Source organism: Molossus molossus, unplaced genomic scaffold (genome assembly GCF_014108415.1).
Source record: "Molossus molossus isolate mMolMol1 unplaced genomic scaffold, mMolMol1.p scaffold_m16_p_11, whole genome shotgun sequence".
Lineage (NCBI taxonomy): Eukaryota > Metazoa > Chordata > Mammalia > Chiroptera > Molossidae > Molossus > Molossus molossus.
In genome coordinates this window covers 969,302-994,370 of record NW_023425346.1, presented here as the reverse complement: position 1 = coordinate 994,370, position 25,069 = coordinate 969,302, and the positions used below count along the sequence as shown (strand labels likewise).

The 25,069-nt window shown below is 42.4% G+C and overlaps 1 protein-coding gene across 3 annotated transcripts in view; it reads right to left on the bottom strand.

Annotated features, from left to right (window-relative positions):
• SAP130 (Sin3A associated protein 130) overlaps nucleotides 1-25,069 on the bottom strand; it is a 74,807-nt gene that overhangs the window by 41,833 nt on the left and 7,905 nt on the right. For 2 of the 3 annotated variants that reach the window (XM_036253445.1, XM_036253447.1), the window contains exons 3-10: nucleotides 22,969-23,204; nucleotides 21,910-22,068; nucleotides 20,633-20,744; nucleotides 19,233-19,357; nucleotides 16,918-17,042; nucleotides 1,101-1,248; nucleotides 886-976; nucleotides 592-696 (exon numbers count right to left, since the gene is read on the bottom strand). In XM_036253445.1, coding sequence (XP_036109338.1) covers nucleotides 592-696; nucleotides 886-976; nucleotides 1,101-1,248; nucleotides 16,918-17,042; nucleotides 19,233-19,357; nucleotides 20,633-20,744; nucleotides 21,910-22,068; nucleotides 22,969-23,204 — 1,101 coding nt within the window. The remainder of the gene's footprint in view (nucleotides 1-591; nucleotides 697-885; nucleotides 977-1,100; nucleotides 1,249-16,917; nucleotides 17,043-19,232; nucleotides 19,358-20,632; nucleotides 20,745-21,909; nucleotides 22,069-22,968; nucleotides 23,205-25,069) is intronic. The other variant, XM_036253446.1, reaches the window with a different exon arrangement.

Here is a 25,069-nt window from a genome sequence, read left to right as displayed (position 1 = left end):
ATTTACTCGCTGGTCCTATGGAAAGAGTCTGCCAATCCCTACTTCTGATCACTAAAGTTTGGCTGCCAGAAACATTTCAAAAATTGTTTAAATATTCAAAGTATACACAGATCAGAAAGGGGGACTAAATAAGGCTAGAGGAGATTTAGGGTGGTTGCGAAGCATCTCCGCAACAATGAGATGAAGTCAACTTGAGGCCAGCTGTCCGCCCACGCTGCGCCACCAGGGGCCCTGAGCAGTCAATTCGTATGCACGTTCTCGTCAGTCCAGATCTTTGCGTCCTGCTCATTTCCCACTGTTCTTGTGTCAGTAAAGTTAATTTATGTCTTTAAAAGGTACACACAGAAGCGGTAAAGTCGAATGAATAAGGAAGTTAAAAGTAGAGTTAATGAAGTTTACTCTGAGCTCCCAAAGATTACTATTCCTCTTTTCCTCTACAGTCAATGCCAAATCTGTATGACAACACTAAAAGTTAAACTCACCGTTACTCTGAAAATCAGCAACAATAAGAAAACCAATACTGTGTATCTACAGGAAAGGCGGTCAGAGGGCAGAAGCACCCTTTAGCCTGCGTGAAGGCCATGCACTTACCCACGGGGATGTTCGAGGTGGTCACAGCAGTGGCATGGGATGAATGTGAGGGCATTGTCATGGTGACAATTGTACTCGTGGGCGCTTGTGTGTGTGACACAGATCCTAATAAGGGAGGAAAAAAAATTCAACAATGGCCTCTCTGAACACATTACAGAGTTTCGAAATGCTCTTGGGAGAAGTTGAGAGTTTTTAGCCCGTTCTTTAAAGTGACCAGAGCTCAGAAATACCGTGAACCTGCACTTACTTGCTGCTCTTCCCTGGCAGAGAAAAAGAGCAGGGTCTCCGACTCACCGGCTGTGGTCACTGATGAAATGGTGTTGGTTGCCAAAATAGGTGCGACGGTCGCTGCGGCCACCGGCGTGCCAGTGCTGAAGATGGTTTTCTGTGGGGACCAGACACAGAGCAAGAGCTATTCACAAGAGCGCTGCCCACCGTACAGTCCGAACAGCCATCACTTTCCACAGCTGTGTGTTCACGGAGACGAACCGTGCAGGTCCCCCACTTACCTGAGCCATGGTGTGGAGCTGCTGCTTGGGCGTGCCCAGCGCAGGGTGCGATGGCAGTGTGATTCTCGTGGTCACGTCCCGTGACTGGGCAGGACGCTGAATACTGATTGCGGCGGACGGGGGATGCTGGATAGACAGAGTCGGCCGGCTGAGAAGACAGAAAGGACGCTGTGAGTGTGCCTTGTGCCCAGGCGCACCCAGGCAGCAGTGCTCTCCACCACCTTGCAGCAGAGCCGTGTTTCCTGAAGTCTGTGAGGGCTGCTGCTGACCCCGTGAAGCAGATGGCCATCGAGCTTCTCCTTAGAAACTGCTGTGAACCTCATCTTGAAAGCAATCGATGTGACCATGAACTGAACAAACTACACCCAGGTCATTCTCAGTCCCTCCACACAGGCAAGCAATGCTCTCCAACAGCCTTAGGTGAGCACTACTGTAATGAATACATTTCACTCTCTGGACAAAGAGGAGACACACCAAGGAAATAATTTACATAAATCCACTTGTAACCTGGGAGAACCAATCTGCAAATAAATGGGACTGCGCACAAAGATCTAGAGCATTTGCTGCCTTGCAAAGCTCCCGCTCACTCCAACCAGCATGTGCTTGTAGTTCATTCCATTGCACTGATCCAAGCAGGCCAAGAGACTGCAAGAGGTGATGAAAGACAGCTACCAGGAGGATGGTAACCTGGGAGGGGACAGGGCACCTGCAAATCCATCTTTACATTAGCTTTGATTTTTTAACCAAACCCATAATTTCCATGTTCAAAAAGCAACCCTAACATTAAAAACAAATTTAAATAAGTAATTGTAACTATAGATTAAATTATAATAAACATAGACTGGAAATACAATAAAACAAATCAACTGGTTAGAAAGCAAAGGGACAGGCACATGGGATATCGGTATCTGTGGGATAGAGACGAGAGTGACCTTTTTCATCATGTTTATATTTTCAAAACGTGTGAATATAAATTAGAAAAAAGAAATTTTTATTTCAGATCCTACAGGGAAAAGAATCACGCCAAGTGCTTTTTGAACACATTCCTATGCTATTTACTGGGATCTAGACTGAGGACAAAAAAGAATGTCAAAGAAATCTTAAACTTGCCCTGGCTGGTTTGGCTCAGCGGTTAGAGCATTGGCCTGTGGTCCAGAGAAACCGGGGTTCGGTTCCCGCTAAGGGCATGTACTTCGGTTGCAGTTTGTCCCCAGCCCTGGTTGGGTCATGTGGGTGGCTGCCAGTCGATGTGTCCCTTTCACATCGATGTTTCTCTCTCTCTCTTCCTCTCTCTCCCTCCTGCTATGTCTGAATAAAAAAAAAATGGAAAAATGTCCTCTGAGAGGATAAAAAAAAAAAGAAAGAAAGAAATCTTAAACTTTATTCAGTAGTCTTACTGTTAGCAGTAACCTATAGAAAAAAAGGGGGGGGGGTTAATTTATGAGAAATGGACTTGGGACTGTGAATTATTACTTTGAAACATTTTTTTTATAGTATGAATTTTAAAAGCCAAGGAGTTAAATTGTCTTTAGGAAACAAGGTTTTCAATGTAAGAGAAGAGATACACAGATTTAATATTTAAGAAAGCAACAAAAGAAAACAGAAACACAACAAACCCTATACTGTTCAATTTCATTTGGAAATATCAGTATCAAGACCTGTCTTTACTATATTGACTACCTCTATCTACAGAAACAGTCTATAAGCTGAGATATGTCAGAAGCAATGTGTACTCCTCAGACCCAGACCTTGGGTTCTAAATACCATTCCCATTAATATGAACTAAGAATCCTTGGAGAAGCGGCTGATTTCAAGACTAGGGAAGCAGGGAACGGAAAAGAGCCTGATTCATCCTGTGCCAGGAAGGAGAAAGTACACAGACCGAGTTACCCAAAGGATACGAGCTAGTGTGAAGGGTTTCCACGAGTCACATTTGAAGCAACTTGGAGAAAAAAGCATTTTGAATAAATCAAACATCCTTTAGTCCATAGTGGAAACTCTACCTCCCACCCACCAAAAGGTTAAAAAAGATGAAGTAAGATCAGCCAGCTGGAAAGTGCCCCTAAGTATACTGTCTTAGTCACTATACTGTTTTTCCTAGTGATCAGTTTTTGTTTTTAATGGCCTCAAAGGTTACTCCAGGGATATAGACCTATTTAGAAACTGGATATATTCCGATAACAAGGGTTAATTTACAAGTGAACTGTAACCGCCTCCAGTGTTCAACTGGGTCCTTGTAGACTTCTTTGGAGTGAAGACAAGAAGTACTGCAGGCAGAGACTACCAGTCTGCTATTTTCTCTTCCTTTTAGAGAGCAAAAACAAGAAAAACCAAAAATAAGAATGCAGCCTCCATCTTTGGCAAAACTCAACCCACAAAATAGGTAACAGAACTGCCAAAGATACTAATAACCAAGTGACACAGAAGCCAATGGAGAGAGGATTTCTGCAGCTGTAATTCAAGGGTTAAGATCCAGTAAGTATAATTTTCCAAAGTAAGGAGCATGCATAAGGTCTCTGACATAGGAGACCAAAAACTTGTTGTAACAGTGCGAGCTGGCAGTGAAGCAGGACCCGGATCGGTTCCAAGATCAAGAAGTACAGCATGACTGCTTCCATTACATGACAACACAAAGCAAGATGCAAGCGTTCACTGGGAGGATGGACAAGATGGCAGAAGAGAAACTAATGTAGAGAGCTCAACAGAGAAATACAAAAAAAACAATCAGCTCTTAGAGGAATGAGGCAACATTAGAAGTAGAACATAAGAAATAATGCTAAAAACTCAGTAAGGGACAGAGTGTGTTGTGAAAAAAGTACGCAGAATGGGGAAAAATAGTTTAAAAGGATTAGATAAGCAAGTCACATAAAAAGATCCAAAAAAGCCCTGGCCAGTTTGGCTCAGCAGTTAGAGAATCGGCCCACGGACCAAAGAGACCCAGGTTCAGTTCCCACTAAGGGCACGTACCTCAGTTGCAGTTTGTCCCTGGCCCCAGTTGGGGTTGTGTGGGTGGCACCCAGTTGATGTGTCTCTCTCACATCGATGTTTCTCTCTCTCTCCCTCCCTCTCTCCCTCCTGCTCCATCTGAAGATAAATGCAAAAATCTCCTCAGGTGAGGATAAAAAAAAAAAGATCCTAAAAAAACATAATTGAATGCTCCCTCAAATAAAATGGAATAGAATAAACACATAGAGATACAATGAAAGCAAACTTCTTGTAAATATAGTTTCACGCTGCACAGTACAAAGCCATACCTCGTCACAGAACAGAATGTTACATTCTGGTCACTACAACATGTGTCCTACTAAGGCTGCTGGAATTCAATGATAAAGAATGTCAGGCCACTAGGCAAAACTATTAAGGTCCCTTTAGGGGTTTAAACAAAACAATCAGGCTGACCTCAGACTTCTGTACTGCATTATCCAGCCCTAGAGGGCAGAGGAAAAATCCCTATAAAGTACTCAAGGAAAGAATGCAGAAGCCAAAACAATTCTTTATCAGCCAAACTACTGCTAAAGTACAGGATTTCTGGGAAATAATTTTAAGCAGGTGAAAAATGAAAATATTAGTCCTATAAGATCCCCTCTCTTTACTTAAAAATTTAAAAAAATACTTAAATCATGGCCCAATTGGTGTGGCTCAGTGGTTGTACACCAAGAGGTTGTCGGTTTGATTCCCGGTCAGGCCACATGCCCAAGTTATGGGCCCAATCCCCAGTGTAGGGCATGTTCTCTCATTGATGTTTCTATCTCTTTCTCCCTCTCCCTTCCTCTCTCTCTAAAATAAATAAAGAAAAAAATCTTAATAAAAAAACAAACAAAACTTAAATCATTGCCCTGGCTGGTTTTTGCTCAGCAGTTAGAGCATCAGCCTGTGGACCAAAGAGTCGCGGGTTTGATTCCAGTCAAGGGCAGGTACTTCACTTGTGGTTCATCCCTGGACCTAGTAGGAGTTGTGCGGGAGGTCAATGTGTCTCTCTCACATCGATGTTTCTCTTTCCCTCTCCCTCCCTCCCACTCTGTCTGAAGATAAATAGAAAAATGTCCTCAGGTGAGAATTAAGGGGAAAAAAAAGAAAAACTTAAATCATTAATAAAAAAGGATTTTTAAAATTGATTTTTAGAGAGAGAGGGAGAAGGAAAGAGAAAAATATCATGTGAGAGCAACACATTGATCGGCTGCCCCCTGCACCCCCTCACGGGGAACAAAGCCTGTAATCTAGGCCTGTGTGCTAACCACGACCAAACTGCAACCTTTCAAAGCACTCGACCACTCCCAACAAAATGAGCCACACTGGTCAGGCTAAATCGCTTCTAATGATCAATTACAGTTGACATACAATATTATATTAGTTTTAGGTGTATACCCCAGTAATTAGACATTTTATAACTTACTAGAGAGACCATCCCAATAAATCTAGTACCCATTTGACACCACACATAGTTATCAGAATATTCCTGACTACATTCCCTGTGCTATACACCCCATGACTATTCTGTAACTATCAATTAGTGCTTTTTAATCCTTTCACCATTTTTACTCATCCCCCTAACCCTCTCCCATCTGGCAAATGTCAAAATGTTCTCTGTATCTGTTTCTGTTCTGCTTCTTTAAGATTCATTTATTCATAGATACTCACTTATTGCCGTTTTATTGTTCATATTTTCGATTTCCTTCTTCTCAAATAAGATCCTCAAATATTTCTTGTAATACTGGTTTGCTGGTGATAAACTCCATTAGCTTTTTCTTGTCTGGGGTGCTCTTTATCTGTCCTTTGATTCTAAATGACAGCTTGGCTGGGTAGAGTAACCTTGGCTGTAGGTCCCTGCTTTTTATCACTTTGAATATGTCTTGTCAATCCATTCTGGCCTGTAAAGTCTCTTTTGAGAAAATAGCTGAGTCTTATGGGAGCTCCCTTGTAGACAACTAACTGCTTTTCTCTTGCTGCTTTCAAGGCTATCTTTAACCTTTTAATTATGATGTGTCTTGGTGTGGGCCTTTTGGGGTTCATCATATTTGGGACTCTCTGTGCTTCCTGGACTTGTATGTTTATTTCCTTCACCAAGTCAGGGAAGTTTTCTGACATTACTTTTTCAAGTAGATTTTTTTTTTCTTTTTCTTTTACATTTCTTACTTTTCTTTTGTTCGGTTTTTAGTTCACAATCACAAATTTAACTCTGCAATCCAGGTAGACTTCGAAGGGGTAAGTAAAATATGCAATGAAATGAACAGTGGTGAGAGCAAGATTATAGAACATTCCAAGCAGATGGGAGTAAAGGAGTGCTCTCCTGAGCTACAGAAGGAATGGTCTGGTGGTTAAGATAAAACACAAGTTGAATTTATTAGAGTTGTCCACAGTCAGCAATGTGATCATCTTGCTGGTCTTGCCATTCCTAGGTCCAAAATGCTCCATGGTCCCAATATCCATGCCATCTTTCACATGGACAAAGACCATGTGCTTACCATCCAACCACTCCGACTTGGCAGTGCAGGTGAAAAACTGGGAGCCATTAGTGTTGAATCCAGCATTTGCCATGGACAAGATGCCAGGATGCTTCAGGATGAAATTCTTATCATCAAACTTCTCCCCGTAGATGGACTTGCCGCCTGTGCCATTATGGCATGTGAAGTCACCACCCTGGCACATAAATCCCTAGTAATTCTGTGAAAATAGGAATATTTACAACTAATTCCTTTCTTCTCAGTGCTCAAAGCATGAAAGTTTTCTGCTATCTTTGCAACTTTGTCTGCAAACAGCTCAAAGGAGATGAGGCCCAAGAATTCGCCATCGAGAGCAATGTCACAGAACACGGTGGAGTTGACCATGGTAGGCTCCAGGGCACTGTCGTCTGCAAGGCCTCAAATAGGACTTCAACGTCTTGCTCGCTCTCTCCTTCTGGCACCCCCACAAATACTGGTACGCTTGAAGCTGTCTCAGAGGCTCCTTACACTAGCCTCCTTTTACTGGATTCTTTTCTTTTTTGGTTCTGATTAGGTGTTTTCTACTTCCTTATATTCCAAATCACTGATTTAATTCTCGCCTTCATCTACTCTACTGTTGATTCCCTGTAAATAACTCTTTATTCTAGTTAGTGTATTGTTCATTTCTGACTGTTTTTTTGTTTGTTTTTTTTATGCTGCTGAAGTTCTCACTAAGTTCACTGAGCATCCTTGTGGCCAGTGTTTTCAACTCTGCATCTAGTAGCTTGCTTGTCTGGTTTGTTTAGTTCCTTTTCTGGATATTTGTTCTGTTTTATCATTTGGGACAAGTTTCTTTGTCTCCTCATTTTGGCAATCTCCCTGTACTTGCTTCTATGTATTATGTAGAGTTGCTATGTTTCCCAGGCTTGGTAGAGTGGCCTATTGTAGGAGGTGTCCTATAACATCCAGTGATGCAGCCTCCCCGATCACCCAAGCATGGCCCTCCAGTTACACAGGCCCTCCCTCAAGTGGATTATGTACATCCTCCTCTTGTAGTTCAGTCTTGATTGCTGTTGACACATTAATGGCAAGGATTTACTCCCAGGTCTATCCCCTGCAAGGACTGGCTGCCACCACTGACCACCAAGGAAGATAAGCTGTGCAAGAGCCTGCCCCACAGAACAGGACTTACTTCAGCAGGGCTCTGGTGCCCGATTCTGCCACTTGAGTGTGTCATTGTGGAAGTGGTTGGGTGGTGTTTCAACATGACCTAATGCTGTCCACTCGGCGCATTGGCTCTGGGGCCTCCTGGCAAGTCCCATATTGCACTACCTTCCTCAACCACATTTTTACAGACTCACCACTACAATATGGCTTGGGGATCATGAAGACAAATACCAGCATGTCTTCATCCCTGTCACTCATAAACCTTATCAGAGACCATCCTTTATCAACCAGACTTTATCCTTGTATCACTCTATAAACCTCTTAACGGTCTTCCCATTTCTAACAACAAACCCTTCCACTGCACCCTATGGACTTACAAGTCATATTTAGCAAAATCCCCTATATTGATCCATGCACCTTACCTTCCCGCCCCAATCAATCTTGGTTTTGCCATGAACACTTCTTCCCCCACAGCCCTGTCAACTGGGAGCCATTCTCTCCCTCATAAACCTCTTCCCCATCCATAGTCTTCCTAAAGTATCTCCTCCAGCACTCTTCCCTACACTCGACTCATATATGAACCTATCTCAACATCTCCACTTGGGTGCTCAGAAGTAAGTTCCACCTTAAAAATACTCAGAACTGCCCTGGATGGTTTGGCTCAGCAGTTGGAGTGTTGGCCTGCAGACCAATGAGACCCGGGTTCAGTTTCTGCTCAGGGCACGTACCTTGGTTGCAGTTTGTCCCCAGACCCTGTTGGGGTTGTGCGGGAAGCAGCCAGTCGACGTGTCCCTTTCACGTTGATGTTTCATTCTCTCTCTCTCCCGCTCTATCTGAACAAAAATGGAAAAATGTCCTCGGGTGAGGATAAAAAACAAACACGAACAAAAAAATACTGAGAACCAAAGTCTGGACTTCCTCCTCCAATCTTCTGTCTCCCACAGTTCTCCACCTAAAGTAAATGCAACTCCACCCTCCCAGCTGGACAAGCACAATCCTGACTCTTCTTTCTCCCATAGTCCCCTATGCAATTCCTCTGAAGTGCTCTTGACTATCTTTCAAATTCTATTTAGAATCTAACCATGTATTCTGCCTTCAACAACTATCTCTCCTGATTTCTCCATGCCCATCTAAACAATCTGTTTCCAACTTTGCCTCTCTATAGCCTACTCTATCCAGCAAACAGGCTGATCTAACAAAGTTCAGATCCTGACACTGTCCCGTTCAAACTCCAGTAAGACTTCCCACTGCACCCCAGCAAAGTCCAAATCCTCAGTGTGGTCCATAAGGCCCGTGATGTGGGGACCCTGGAACCTACTAAAATAATCTCTTGCTGCTCCTTTTCTTTCTAATCGTTATATAATTTTTGTTATAAATGTTTCTCCTTTTTCCTCCATTAACACCCTCCTCCCAATCCCACACCCCCCCAGCATTGTTGTCTATGTCCATGGTCATGAATACTTGCATGTGACTTCTGTGGTTTATCTCTTACTTCCCCACTATGCCAATATTCTGAAATTTGTCAGTTTGCACCCTACTTCTATGTCTCTGGATCTATTTTTATCAGTAGCTTGTTTTGTTCATTACATTCCACAAGTGAGATAATGCAGTATTTGTCTTTCTCTGATTGGCTTGTTTCACTTAGCATAATACTCTCCAGGTCCCTCTTTGTCTTCTCAAAAGATAAGAGATCTTTCTTTCTTATAGCTGCATAGTTTTTCATTGTTTATATACACCACAGTTTTTTTTATCCACTCATCTACTGATGGATACCTGGACTGTTTCCAGATCTCAGCAATTGTAAATAGTGCTGCTATGAACATAGGGGTACAGATACTCTTTCTGATTGATATTTCAGGCTTCTCAGAGTATAGATCTAGAAGTGGGATCACTGGGTCAAATAGTAGTTCAATTTAAAATTTTTTGAGGTAACACCATATTGTTTTCCATAGTGGCTGCACCAGTCTGCATTCCCACCAGCAGTGTACCAGAGTCCCCTTTTCTCCACACCCTTGCCAACACTTGTTGTTTGATGATTTGTTGATGGCAGCCATTCTGACAGGTGTGAGTTGATACCTCATAGTTGATTTAATTTGCATCACTTTGATAATTAGTGACACTGAGCATTTTTTCATGTCTCTTGGCCATTTTTATGTCCTGTTTGGAGAGGTATATATTTAGGTCCTCTGCCCGTTTTAATTGGATCATTTTGTCTTCCTTTCATTGAGTTGTATGAGTACTCTATATATTTTAGAAATTAACCCTTTGTCTGATGTATCATTGGCAGTTATGCTCTCCCTTATGTGTTCTCTTTACATTTTGATGAGTGTTTCTTTTGCTGTGCAAAACCTTTTTAGTTTGATGCAGTCCCATGTGTTGTTTTCCCTTTGTTTCTGTTACTTAAGGATATGTATCAGTAAAAATGTTGCATGTAAAGTCTGAAATTTTGTTGCCTACATTTTCTTCTAGTATTTTATGGATTCACGAGTCACATTTAAGTCATTTATCCATTTTGAGATTATTCTTGCATATGGTATATTAAAGAAGTTGTCTTGAATCCACTGTATGCTCTTGCCACTTTTATCAAATATTAATTGAACATAATGACTTGGGTCAATCTCTGGGTTCTCTGCTCTGTTCCACTGATCTATATGCCTGTTCTATGTTGGTACCAGACTATTTTGATTACAATGGCTTTGTAGTATAACCTGATACCTGGTATTGTGACCCCACCTACTTTGTTCTTTTTCAAGATTGCTGTGGCATTTCAGGGTCTTTTTTGGTTCCATATAACTTTTGGAGTATTTTTTCTAGTTCTATGAAATATATCATTGACATTTTGATGGGGACTGTATTGAATCTACAGACTGCTTTGGGTGGGATGGACATTTTAATGACGTTAATTCTTCCAATCCTTGAACAAGGTATATGCTTCTGCTTTTTAATATCTCCCTCTATTTCTTTTTTCAATGACCTGTAGTTTAGAGCGAATAGATCCTTTACTTCTTTGGTTAAGTTTATTCCTAGGCATCTCAATTTTTTTGCTGCAATGATAAATGGGGTTGTTTTTTTAGTTTCCCTTTCTGTGAGTTCATTGTTGGTGCGTAAGAGTGCTGTTGACTTCTTTATTTTCTTTATTGATTTTAGAGAGGAAGGGAGAGGGAAAGTGAGATAGAAACATCGATGATAGAGAACACTGATTAGCGGCCTCCTACATGCTCCCCACGGGGGATTTGGCCCACAACCTGGCCATGTGCCCTGACCAGGAATCAAACCAGAGACTTATTGGTGCATGGGTTGATGCTCAAAAACTGAGCCACACAGGCCGGGCGCTGTCAATTTCTTCACCTTAATTTTGTATCCAGCGACTTTGCCAAAATCATTTATTAAATCTAGATTTTTGATGGAATCTTCAGTGTTTTCCATGTACAATATCATGTCATCTGCAAATAATGAGCTTCACTTCCTCCTTTCCCATTTTGATCCCTTTTATGTTTTCTTCACGTTTAATTGCTGTGGCTAAGACTTCCAGTACTATGTTAAATAAGAATGTCGAAAGTGGGCATCGCTGTCTTGTTCCTGTTCTTAAGGAAAATGCTTTCAGTTTACGGCCATTGAGTATGATGTTTTTCATACATGGTCTTTATTATGTCAAGGTATGATCCCTCTATACCCACATCGCTGAGCATTTTGATCAGAAATGGGTGCTGGCCCTGGCGGGTTTGGCTCAGCGGTTAGAGCATTGGCCTGCGGTCCAGAGAGACCCGGATTCGGTTCCCGCTAAGGGCACGTACCTCGGTTGCAGTTTGTCCCTGGCCCTGGTTGGGTCGTGCGGGTGGCAGCCACTCAATGTGTCCCTTTCACATCAATGTTTCTCTCTATCTCTTCCTCTTTCTCCCTCCCACTCTATCTGAACAAAAAAATGGAAAAATGTCCTCGGGTGAGGATTAAAAAAAAAAAAATTAAAAAAAAAAAAGAAATGGGTGCTGGATTTTATCAAATGCCTTTTCAGCATCCATTGATTAGATATGATTTTTATCTTTCATTTTGTTTATGTGGTGTATCACATTTATTGACTTGTGAATATTGTACCATCCTTGCATCCCTGGGATGAATTCCACGTGGTCATGAAAAAAATAATTTTTGTGATGTACTGCTGGATCTGATTCGCTAATATTTTGTTCAGGATTTTGGAATCTATGTTCATCAGAAATACTGGCCTGCAGTTTTCTTTCATTGTAATGTCTTTATCTGGTTTTGGAATTAGAATTATGCTGGTCTCATAAAATGAGTTTGGAAGTCTTCCATATACTTGAATTTTTTTGAATAGTTTGAGAAGAATGGGTGTTAGATCTTTGAATGTTCAGTAAAACTTCGTGAAGCCATTCGGGGCTGGACTTTTGTTTGCTGGCAGACTTTTTATCACATCTTCAATTTCCTTAGTTGTTACTGGTCTGTTCCAGTTTTCTCTCTTTTCCCAGTTCAGTTTTGGGAGACTGTGTTTTTCCAGAAATCTGTACAGTTTACCTAGATTGTCCAATTTGTTGGTGTACAACTATTCATAGTATGGTTTAACTATCCTTTATATTTCTTTTATATATATATATTTTTTTTTATCCTCATTCGAGGATATTTTTCCATTTTTTGTTCAGATAGAGTGGGAGGGATAGAGAGAGAAACATCGATGTCAAAGGGACACATCGAGTGGTTGCCACTCGCACAACCCAACCAGGGCCGGGGACAAAATGCAACCGAGGTACGTGCCCTTAGCGGGAACCAAACCCAGTTCTCTCTGGAACACAGGCCAACGCTCTAACTGCTGAGCCAAACTAGCCAGGCTCCTTTACATTTCCTTCATGTCATTTGTTACTTTCCCTCTTTCGTTTCTGATTTTGTTTACTTGGGTCCTCTCTTTTTGATTCTTGGTGAGTCTGGCTAAGGGTCCATCAATCTTGTTTATTTTTTCAAGGAACCAGCTCTTTGGGTCAATAATCTTTTGAATTTTTTTTTTAGTCTCTATGTTGTCTATTTCTGCTCTGGCCTTTACTATTTCTTTCCTTCTACTTGCTCTGGGTTTTTCTATTTGCTTACTTTCTAGGTCTTGAAGTAGTAGGGTTAGAAGGTCAATTAGAAATTTTTTTGATTTTTGAGGTAGGCCTGTAGTGCTACAAACTTCCATCTCAGGACTGCTTTCACTGTCACCCATAGATTTTGTGTTGTTGTATGTTCATTTTCATTGGTTTCCAGGAAGGTTTTGATTTCCTCCTTGATGTCTTTGGCAATTCATTCGTTGTTTAATAACATGCTTTTTAGCTTCCATATGTTTGAATGTTTTTGTTGTAATTCATTTCTAGCTTCATGCCATTGTGATCAGAGAAGATTCTTGATACGATTTCAATCTTCTTGAATTTGTAGACTTACTTTGTGACCAAACATGTGGCCTATCTTTGGGAATGTCCCGTGCACTCTTGAGAAGAATGTATATTCTGCAGCTTTGGGGTAAAATGTCCTGTAAATATCAATTAAGTGCAACTGATCTAGTTCATTAATTAAGGACTCTGTTTTCTTGTTAATTTTTGTACAGAAGATCCATCCAGTGGTGTCAGTAGGGTGTTAACGTAACCCACTGTGACTGTATTGCTATTCATCTCTCCCTTGAAGACCTCCAGAAGTATTAAAATATATTTCAGTGCTCCCATGTTTGGTGCATATATGTTTACCAGGGTTATATCCTCTTGTTTGACTGATCCCTTTAATATTATGTAGTGACCTTCTTTGTCCATTATGGCCTTCAATTTGAAGTCTATCTTATTAGATATGAGTACTGCTACACCAGCTTTTCTTGCAATTCCATTTGTCTGAAAAAATTTTTTCTATCCTTTCACTTTCATCCTGTGTGTCTCTTGTTCCAAGGTGAATCTCTTGTATACAGCATATATATGGGACATGTTTTCTTATCCAGTTAGCTTCCCTATGTCTTGATTGGTGCATTTAAGCCAATTACATTTAAGGTTATTATACTTACTAGTTGCCATTTTTATTTTATGCCTGTATTCCTCTCTCTCTCTATTTCTTCTTCTTACAACAGTCCCTTTAGCATTTCTTGCAGTGCTGGTTTAGTGATGATATATGGTAAATTCCCTTAGCATTGTTTTTTTTTTTTTTTTTCCTGTGAAGCTCTATATTTCTACTTCAATTCTGAATGACAGCCTTGCTAGATAGAGTAGTCTTGAATTCAGACCCTTGCCTTTTATTACTTTGTATACTTCATGCCACTCCCTTCTGGCATGCAGTGTTTCTATTGAGAAATCAGCTGACAGTCTAATGGGAGCTCCCTTGTAGGTAACTTTGTCTCTCTCTTGCTTCCTTTAAGATTCTTTCTTTCTTTGTCTTTAATGTCTGCCATTTTAATTAAATGTGTCTAGCTATGGGTCTTTTTGGGTTCATCTAGCTTGGGGCTCTCTGTGTATCCTGGACTTGTGTGTCTTTTTCCTTCACCCAATTAAGTTTTCTGTCTTTACTTCTTCAAACAGGTTCTCTATCCCTTTCTCTGTTTCTTCTCCTTCTGGTACCCTCATGATGCGAATGCTGTTACATTTCGTATTATCCCATAGTTCCCTTCAACTCTCCTCCTGGTTTTTAATTTTTTCCACCATTTGCTACTCTATTTGCATGTTTCTTTCTACCTTGTCTTCTAACTAGCTGAATCAGTCTTCAGCTTCTTCTAATCTACTACTGACACCTTGCATGGTATTTTTCATATCAGCTGTCATTTTGTTTTATCCTCACCTGAGGACATTTTTTCCATTTTTTGTTCAGAGAGAGTGGGGGGGAGAGAGAGAGAGAGAGAGAGAAACACTGATGTGAAAGGGACACATCGAATGGTTGCAACCCGCATGACCCAACCAGGGCTGGGGACAAACCACAACTTAGGTACGTGCCCTTAGCCGGAACCAAACCCAGGTCTCTCTGGACTGCAGGCCGACATTCTAAACACTGAGCAAAACTGGCCAGGGCTCAGTTATCATTCTTTATTTCCATTGATTTTGATAAATTCTTTGAGCTTTAAATAATTTTTTTTTATTCATAGATTCTACCTATTTTTTTATGCTTATGTAGTTGCCACCGAGCTCTTCATAATTCTCATTAAGTTGTTTGTAGTTCTAACTTGTTTCAGCACCCTTCAAACCATTGCTTTGAATTCTTTAACTGAAAAATTACTTTCTTCCATTTAATGTAGTTCCTCTTCTGGAGATTCCTCCTTTTTTTTTCATTTTGGAGTTGTTTCTTTGTCTCACTATTTTAGCAGTTATAGGCCTGGTGAAGGATGTTGGGATGTGTAGGCAGGTTGATGTGTATCAAATAAGGCTGCTGTGCCTCCCAGACTGTTTTGTTCTGTGGTACATCTTCCTTACTGTGTATCCTGGAGGACTGACACCTGGCAGCTGGTATTAGTCTGTCGTGATAGGTACTGTTGGGGTGCATGGGTCTTGCCAGTGTTCTTCTGGGGTGCATGGTCCTCTTGGTGCCCTGGTGAGGTACACTCCTGCCTGGTGGAGCTCAGTTCGTGACCAGTCACTGCTGATGTTGCTGGGGGCGAGTGTCAACTCCTGGTTTGCGTTGTTACTGTTGCCAAGGGTGCAGTCAGCTCCCAATCCTCTGCTGCTGTTTGGGGCTGAGGATGCTCAGCTCCCAGGACTTTGCTGTTGCTGGGGGAGGGGCACCATGCCAAATCCACTGCTGCAGTTGTCAGGGGAGGTCTCGGCTGCCCAAGACTTGCTGCTGCTTGGGCTGGGGACCACTCCTGATCAGCCTCTGCTGATGCTGCTAGAGAGAGTCTCAGCTGCTGATGTATGCTGTTGTCACCTGGGGATGGATGTACGCTTTCAAGCCACTGCTGCTGTTGGGAGTGGGGCTCCATTCCTGCCTAGTCACTGCTGCTGTGGGGGAAGGTGCTGGACTCCAAAGGTGGCACTACTGCTGCTAGAGGTGATACTTGGCTCTGATCAGGCTAATGCTGTGGGGGATGGTGCTCGGCTCTGAACAGGCTGCTGGTGTGTGGGATGGTGCTCTCTGCTCCTGGCCGGTTGCAGCTTCCGTAGCAGGCACCTTGACAGTGCACTGTTTTCACGTAGACACATTGGCATCCACTGGTCTGATGGTGCAAGGTGCACTGGTGGACTCAGGTTGCTCGGCCCAAGCCACTCCCAACTGCCTCCTCCCAGAGAAGACCAGGGATATTCCAAAATGGCAGGGCCTTCCAGCTGCACAGGAAGAAGTGCCCTGACAAGCTGCTTACCGCGGTAGCCTGTTGCTCCCCGTCCACAGCACAGGAACCCCTGCCCCACCTTTCTGTACTGCTCGAAGTTGCTCGTCCACACTCACATCCACTCACACTCATTCACACCCACCCTTGTTCAGGTCCTGTCCACCACCATCTTGCTTCACTTTCCTCTCCTGCTGCTCCTTTTATGTGGCAAATGTTATCCTAAGTCATGGTCTTTGCACTTACTGTTCCCACTGTGGAATGCTCTTAGCTTGGTAGCCATATGGTTTGCTTCATCATGTCTTCCAATTTTCTGCTCAAATGTATTCTTATCAACAAAGCCCTCCCTGATCACCTTATATGAAAAAGTAAGCCCCCTGTACTGCCTACTCTCACTCCAAATGTCATTCAAACTACTAATTTTTCCCAGAAACGTTTTTCTTCATCTAAAAAAGTATGTACATTGCCCTGGCCGGCTTGGCTCAGCGGTTAGAGCGTCCGCCTGCGGTCCGGAGAGACCCGGGTTCGGTTCCCGCTAATGGCCAGGTTTGTCCCCGGCCCTGGTTGGTCGTGCGGGTGGCAGCCACTCGATGTGTCCCTTTCACATCGAGGTTTCCCTCTCTCTCTCTTCCTCTCTCTCCCTCCCACACTGTCTGTACAAAAAATGGAAACATGTCCTCGGGTGAGGATTAAAAAAATAAAAATAAAAAAATAAATAAAATAAATAAATAAAAAAGTATGTACACAGACACACACACACGCATTTATTTACTGTATGTCCCCAGATTCTAAAAATAGAAACTCCGAGCCAGGAATTTGTTTGTTTTATCTTCAGTATCGAGAACACCACATAGCTCATTGAAAGAAGAACTTAAGAAGTGCTTATTGAGTTAAAAGGAATTAAGGAAGAAAAGGAAAAAGGGGGAGACGAGAAAACGCCTTTATCATCAAACTCCACACATACCTAAGTGCTGAATCAGTAGCATGTGCTGCTGTTGTAGTGATGACTGGAGACTGAGCTCTGGTGGCTGACACAGTGGCTACTACAGCAGGAGGGATGGTATTAGAGGTGGTCACCGGTGGACGAGACTACCAAGAGAAGAGAAAAGTAAATTTCATTTAATACAAAAAGCAAAATAAAATATAGTAAGCCAAACACTAAAAGTATAATTTGAACCTTGGGCCTTCAAATAAGTGTTAATGTCCAAATGGTTGTACATTCTTACTAAGAAATCCTCTTTTTGGATGGGCTGTTACCAAAAAAGTTAGAATTTTAAAAAAGAAATCTGCCCTGGCCAGTTTGGCTCAGCGGTTGAGCGTCAGCCTGCGGACCAGAGAGTCCCGGGTTCAGTTCCCACTAGGAGCATGTACCACAAAAAAATAAAATAAAATAAAAAATAAAATAAAATAAAATAAAATAAAATAAAATAAAATAGAAATCCAACTTTGAATGGATAAAATACAATCCACTTCTTTTCAAACACAACTAGATTCAAAATTCTGTCCTACTGTGTTAGTACAAATGTGGATCTAAGCCTTGTGATCAAGAATTTCCACACACGGCCCTGGTCGGTTTGGCTCCGCTGTTAGAGCGTTGGCCTGCAGTCCAGAGAGACCCGGGTTCAGTTCCCGCTAAGAGTGCGTACCTTGGTTGCAGTTTGCCCCAGGCCCTCGTTGGTCGTGCGGGTGGCAGCCACTTGATGTGTCCCTTTCATGTCGATGTTTCTCTCTCTCTCTCTTCTCTTCCTCTCTCCCTCCCACTCTATCTGAACAAAAAATGGAAAAATATGTCCTCAGGTGAGGATAACAAAAGAGAAAAAGAATTCTCACAGATGTTGTCGGTCCTGCTGTACACATTTTACACTACCACACAACCAAGTGCTTTCCACAAAGGGTCTACTCAGCCACTGGACAGAGCTGCTATAACTCTCCGGTCATCTGAGTTAGCACACTGAAAGCAAACGCATGCTAGTATGCTTTCTGGATGTTTTCCATGAATATACTTCCCTTTCCACTACATGTGTGTGTAAAATCTTCATTTAACAAATGAGTTCCACACTGGGCTTCACGTGCTTGCCTGCTGTCAATTATTCCATTGATCTGAATCCTCAGTAGTTCCTCTTTTTGGACCTTATTACATGTACTTAAATCTGCAAACTGCCCATTCTTGATTTCTGTATTTCTTCTTCCAACCACGTATCTGCTCTACCTATGGGTACAGCCTGCCGTCTCACATTAGGGCTGCTGCACTGTCTTCCCCACTAGGGAGCTCCTTGTCTGGGTTTTCCTCCTTCTCTAATCCTCCCAATACACCACATAGCCTCCTGGGGCTATGTTTCCAAATGTGTGGTTAGCTACCAAGGTTTTCTATTCTGTTTCAATTAGAAAGTTCTAGGCTGAACATGTACTACTCAGTGTTCTAATCAGTACTTTAGTTTACCGTTTTAAACCCAGCTGTGATACATACTACCAATCTGGTCCCCCAAAGTATTTGAGTTTCCACCTTCCATATGTAATTCAGTAGGTTAATCTTTCACAGATATTTGTTTGACCATAAATGACTTTATTCAAAAACCAGAGAATCTCTGCAGTGTACAAAGTCAAGTTTACACTCTGTGTCCTCGAGTTCTGAACTTAGAGACACCACAGTGTCATCTAGCAACACATTGTACTTCAGTAGTGGAGGCCACAGATTCCCTTGGAAAAAGGCTGAAAGTCATGGACTGTCTTCCTCAAAAAGTATATATATGAGCATAGAACATTTAGGGGTTCATGCCCCTGTCCAATTCAGAGCCCCCGGTTCTCAGAGCCTTCACTAAACACTGCATATGACTGTCACTGTCTTCCTTCCAACGCTCACAGTGCTGCCCCCTACTTCCTCTTCCCTTCTCTGGATCCCCGTTACCGCATCATCCTAACAGAAAGCGTGGCTCTGGCTGGTGTGGCTCACTTGGTTGGAACGTAGTCTGTGCACCAAAAAGTTGTAGGTTCAATTCACAGTGGGGGCATGTATGGGAGGCAACTGATGTTCCTCTCTTTCTCCCTTCCTCTCTCTAAAAATCAGTAAAAATATCCTCAGGTGAGGGGGGAAAAACCTTCCCTTGCTATCTCTGTAAAATTCCTACAGCAGATCAGATGGTACAGTACTATTCAACTTCCCTCCGTCTTGGCAACTAGACTGCAAGGCATCTGCTGTTGAAGGACTCTCAGTGCCCAGCAGAATGATCGACTTAGAGAGGCTCGTCACCCTTCCCACCGCCTGCCCATGCCCAGATGTACCTGGATCGGCTGGTGGATGATGTGCTGGACTGCTGGCTGCGCTGCTGCGGCATTGGGCAACTGGGACGTTGGCCTCAGCACTGTGGTCACTTTAGAGCTAGACATGACAGCAGCCGCAGCTGCACCTGCAAAAATAGTATTTCTTTCATTAGTAGACTGAAAATTTAAATAGTCCTCATTATGTTTCCTAGGAAAATCATCAGAATGTCTAAAACTAAGTGTCACTACTGAGTGAAAGTGCTTTACGTATACTTCCTGTTTCATCACAGAAAACGTGCACTCAAGGGTGGAGATTTAACACATATTAATCTCATTGTTTCCTCAAAGACATTCTTAAATGAAACTGGCAGTTTGGGGCTATTTTTTTTTTAGCTGTAAGTGTGTAGCAGTGAAGCACACAGCAAATGGCCTGGTGTGGCATTGTCGCCCAGATCCAGGCCATGGTCCCGGCAATCACCCTCACCAGACACCCAGCGAGAGCTCACTCGACAACTGCCTTTGCCCTAGGTGCAAACCGCCTGTGAAAGAAGCACAGGACGAATCAGCATCTTCACGAGGACAGCTCTGCTCTCACACAGACCCTGCCGTCCGTGAGCCTCATCCAGCACTCACTAAGCTATGTGACGGCCAAGTGAGTCTGGTTTGTGTTTGCTGATTTAATTTTGCAAGTAGTGATTTTATACTCTCCACTAGAAGTTAACAATTTTTGACCAAGGTGTTGAGAAAACTCATTAAATTTAATACCTCACAACCTATTAGATCTTAATTATAGGAATAAATTCATCTTTTGTGAGTAAAAAATTTTGTCAATTCTCACTAAACTTTAAACATTCAAGTATTAGTACTTGCAACTAATTTATTAAAAATGGCCGTGGCCGATTTGGCTAAGCGGTTAGAGCATTGGCCTGCAGTCCAGAGACCCAGGTTTGGTTCCCGCTAATGGCACGTACCTCGGTTGTAGTTTGTCCCCGGCCCCAGCTGGGATTGTGTGGGTGGCAGCCACTCGATGTGTGTCTCTCACATTGATGTTTCTCTCTCTCTTCCTTCCTCTCTCCTTCCCACTCTACCTGAAGATGAATGCAAACATGTCCTCAGGTGAGGATTAAAAAAAATTAATAAATAACAATGAAGACCATGATTAGGCTATCATGGACTTGAAAAGTTCCTCATTAAAAAGGACAATTTTTAGATCTCACTAAAAATCTGGATTTCTTTAAACTTACACACACTTATACTTGTGACTACCATACGCGCGTATTAGACCATGCTAACCATGTGGACCGCAGTATTTCTGCTGTCCTATAACATTAATAAGCTGACTCTGGATATGTTTTGTGTAACTATCTCCTACCAAATATATATTGCATTTCGAGAGTGTGGACAACATGTGCAGTGTTTACCTCGAGGTAAATGGGACGCTCCGATGTGAAGAGGGGGCCCAGGAGCACTGCTGCGGATGATGGACATCTGCACGTTTGTGGTCATGATGTGATGCAGGTTACTGGGATGGCCCTGCAACAAACAGATGTAATGTTACCTTCCATGCTCAGTCTGAGCCACTGGTGTTTTGACATTGCTTCTAGGAAGTCAGCTGTCGCCACATGTGGGTCAGGTCGTTCCTTTCCGATAGTGAGAAACCCAAGGAAAAGGACATTTAGCTCTTTTCATGCAGCATATTGTATGATGACCTGGGCCAGAAGGCATATGGTAAGTGACTCTGAGGACACATGAGCTAGCTAGTTGCTGGATCCCCGTGACAGAGGACACAGCTGACTGCCCACTTTTGGACACTGTCATCCTCATCATTAGTCTTCCACGTGTGCTCTCTGTCTTGGCCAAAGGCTTCTTTTGTCCTATTCTTGTCCTTTCCTCCTCAGGCCACTGTAGTCAACGTTCTTCAATGTCTGTTTCTACTTGAATGTCAGCTGGCACCCAGCATGTACTCCCTACCAGCTCTCCAGCTCACACCTTGGACACCTCCCTCACTCTCCCAGCCCTGACACCGAGCTTCTCAGGCGTGTGGGGAGGGTTCTCTAGCACTTCTGGGAGGACACAAGGAAAACACAGTACATCTGTTTGAATAACAATTAACAATTTTTTTTTTTGAAAACTTGGAGGGAAAGTTGTGTTTCAGTTTTTCACATTGGTGATTTAAAATATTTAAATAAATCGAATACATATTATGCAGCAGAACTACAATTTCAAAAATGGTTTCATTTAAAACACAGGACTTCCAAATACATAACTGTTCATGATTGGTGGGCTGCTTGAAAGAGCCCACCAGCCACCCAAGAAATACACATTCGCTGTCCCCAGAGCAAAACCTAGAAAAGCACGACTGCTGTGACTGTTCTCCACCCACCAGCATTCTGAACCTACAGCCAAGCACGACTGGGCTCTGAGCTCAAGGACAGGGACGGTCTCATCCAGGTCTGTGTGTCACGCTGACCTAGTTCCTCACACGCAGAGATGCTCACACCTACTGGCTGAACGACAGAGACTTTAGTCCCTGCAGCTATCCTTCTCCATCAAATCTGCCATCTCCCCCTCGCAGACATGAATGGCTGCTTTATCTGTTATTGAGAACAGCACCTAGTGTACTGCTGGCATTCAACAAACAACGATCAACAGTCTGGCACCTCAGTTTGAAAATCAACAAATTAAGAGGAAAAAAAACCTGTTGTCCGCTGATTGTTGCCACAGGAATGGCTGAAGCTTGAGGGATGCTACTCTCCATGGTAACGGTAACCTGCCCTGGAACCTTGGGGGGAAGTGACAAGGTAGAAGGTGGAGCAGGAGCAATGGGACGGCTAGGCATGGTGGGCTTCGAGGGCGGCTGCAAACAGAAAACCACATGAAACAATTCAATAGCTTTTTACCAGTGATGCATTTCATTATAAAGCACACACACCAACCCTGGAGAGTGCCAGGAAAGATGGCAGAGCCTTATATGTTTATCTGTTATCACAGCTCTTCACTGAAGTGTTCACATTCCCACTGCACAGATGAGGAAGCATGCAAAACAAGTCCAAGTTGTTTGCTCAAAGCCACACAAAGAGCAACTACTAGAACTGGGAAGAAAGCCCAGCTCTGCATGGCTCGCAACACACAGTCTTCTATACAATGCTGTCTCCCACACATTTAGGCAAAAGTAAGCAAAACTCTCAGTCACTGAAACGTAACTACAAGGTAATACAAAAGGCAATATTCTCAGCTATCCCCAAGTTAGCAAGCTGTTAAAACAAAACCTTGGCCCCGACCAGGTGGCTCAGTTGGTTGGAGCATTCTTCCATACACTGAAAGGCTGGGGGTTCAATTCCCAGTCAGGGCACATATTTAGGTTGTAGTTTCAATCCCTAGTCGGGGCATGTATAGAGGGCAACCAATCGATGTTCTCTCTTATATCTGTTTCTCTCTCCCTAAAAAAGATCAGTAAGCATATCCTCAGGTGAGTATTGAAGCAAAAAACAAATCAAAACCTTGAGTACAAAACCTTGGTTAGCATGTCTGTAACTTGAACAAAATCAATGTTAGAAAAGATCCTGTGATGCCAACTGCCCAGTGGCACAAAACTAGCCAAAACAGTGGAACTCTGAATCACAGAGTAGAGTTGGACTGATAGGTCAAAACAAACCACGATCCTAGAATACAGCCAAAAACTTCGCGAAAATTGTCAGAGATACTACAGCCAGTCTCTGGCTGTGGTTCAATGTGAAACTTTAAACCTCTCCATTACCTTCATAAGTCCCTCTGAAAACGAGAGTGGCACTGCCGGTGTCAGATGTGCTGGTGGGGCTGTCACGGTGACAGGTGGGCCCGAGGCGACAGCATGGTGTGTAGACAGCATCTGCACCTGTGGATAGGGCCTTACCACAACTGGCTCCTGCTTCTCTTCACGGGACTGGAGGGAGCTGCTGGAACCCATGTGCTCCCTGGCAGCGACTTCAGCATCTCGACTAGATTCATCACTGACTAATGAAGATATTAAGGATAAAACAGCATATCACATCCTTCCAATATTAATTAACATAACAGTACATATAATAGTGGCACTTGCAACTAAGTTTCAGTGTTAATAAACTGGCTGTTTCCTTGCAAGGTTTTCTAAAGAAGGAGAATTTGGGCATTCAATTCCCCTGATGGATGTCAAATGTCAAAATCATACCTGTGAAACAGGACTTGTTTTAGAGACTGTGGCTTTCCCATTCCTATGAACTAAGGACTTGAAAACTATCAAAAATGAGCTCAAATTGTTGAAAGTGCAATGTAAAAGACAATTTCTTCTTAAATATTTATTTTAAAACTTATAAAACTAACATTAAAAAGATAATTTAAGCCCTGGCTGGTGTGGCTTAATTGGCTGGAGCATTATCCCAGACACCAAAAGGGTATGGGCTCGATTCCTGGACAGGGCACATACCTACGTCAGGGTGCATATGGGAGGCAACCTATCAAGGATGGATGTTTCCCTCTCTTCTCTCTCCCCCCCTCCCTCCATTTCTAAAATCAATAAAAACATATCCTTGGTTGAGGATTTTTAAAAAAATGAATCTGAATTTTATTTTATTTATTTAACTTTTTCCTTATTGATTTTAGAGAAGGAGGAATGGAGAGGGAGAGAGAGAAACATCGATGAGAGAGGACATTGATTGGCTGCCTCCTGCACGCCCCCCACTGGGGATTGGGCCCACAATCTGGGCATGTGTCCTGACCGGGGATCAAACCGGCACTGAGCCACACCAGCTGGGCAAAGAATCTGAATTTTTAAAAACGGCCTTCATTTAAAAAACAAAACAAGATAATTTAGGTATAGTTCTTAAGTCCAAGAACATAAAATTTTTCAAAACAAATTTCAAAGTCCAAATCCTTATGAGGCAAATGAGGCGATCCCCACCATTATTACAATGCACACACACCATGAGGCTCAGCAAGCCCGTTGCAGGGGTGCATCTCACAGATACATAGCATATGTGCAGAATGCCTTATGTACAAAGCTGTTTGTTTCAGCATATTTATTCTAGTAAAGAAACTGAGAACAACAACAACAAAAACACCATGTCCATCAATAGGTGATTGGCTATGTAAATTATGGTGGACCCACACAGACTACTAGGCAACTAGAAAAACACAATGAGGAAGTCTTTTAGTTAATCTTGTAAAAAAAATTCTGACATATATTATGGAAAAGTATATAAGTAAAAAAAAGGAGGGAGAGCCTGGCCAGTGTGGCTCATGCACCAAGAGGTCACCAGTTCAATTCCTGGTCAGGGCACATGCCCAGATTGTGGGTCCAATCCCCAGTGGGGAGGCAGCCAATTGATGTTCTCTCTCATCAATGTTTCTATCTCTCTCCCTCTCCCTTCTTCTCTGTCTAAAAATCAAATAAAAAAAAGCAAGATACAGAACAGCAAAAAAGTAAATAAAATACACACATACATATATGTACTGGAATTTAGATATGAATAACATATGTCCAAAAGCATCTTAGTTGCCTGAAGGGAAATCAAGTGGAGGACTGGGTGATAGGGATGGGAGAGACTTTCTACTGTATATACTTCTCATACCCTATTTAAAAATAAGTTTTAAAAAATCAAGGAACTAATGTAATAAAAGAAGAGAGTTTGTGAAAACATTAACTCATTTTTGTCTATCATTTTCCAAATTAATACTAGCATTATTTTTCTGAATGTAAAGATTATACTTATGGAGTCAATTTTTAATTATTTGGAAAACTATAAAGTAAAGCTGTTCCCAAAGGCACCAGCAGTTACTATTTTAGTAAACCTTTGGATGCTTACCTCTTTGATTGGGGGGGTTGTTAATTTTTTACCTTTTAA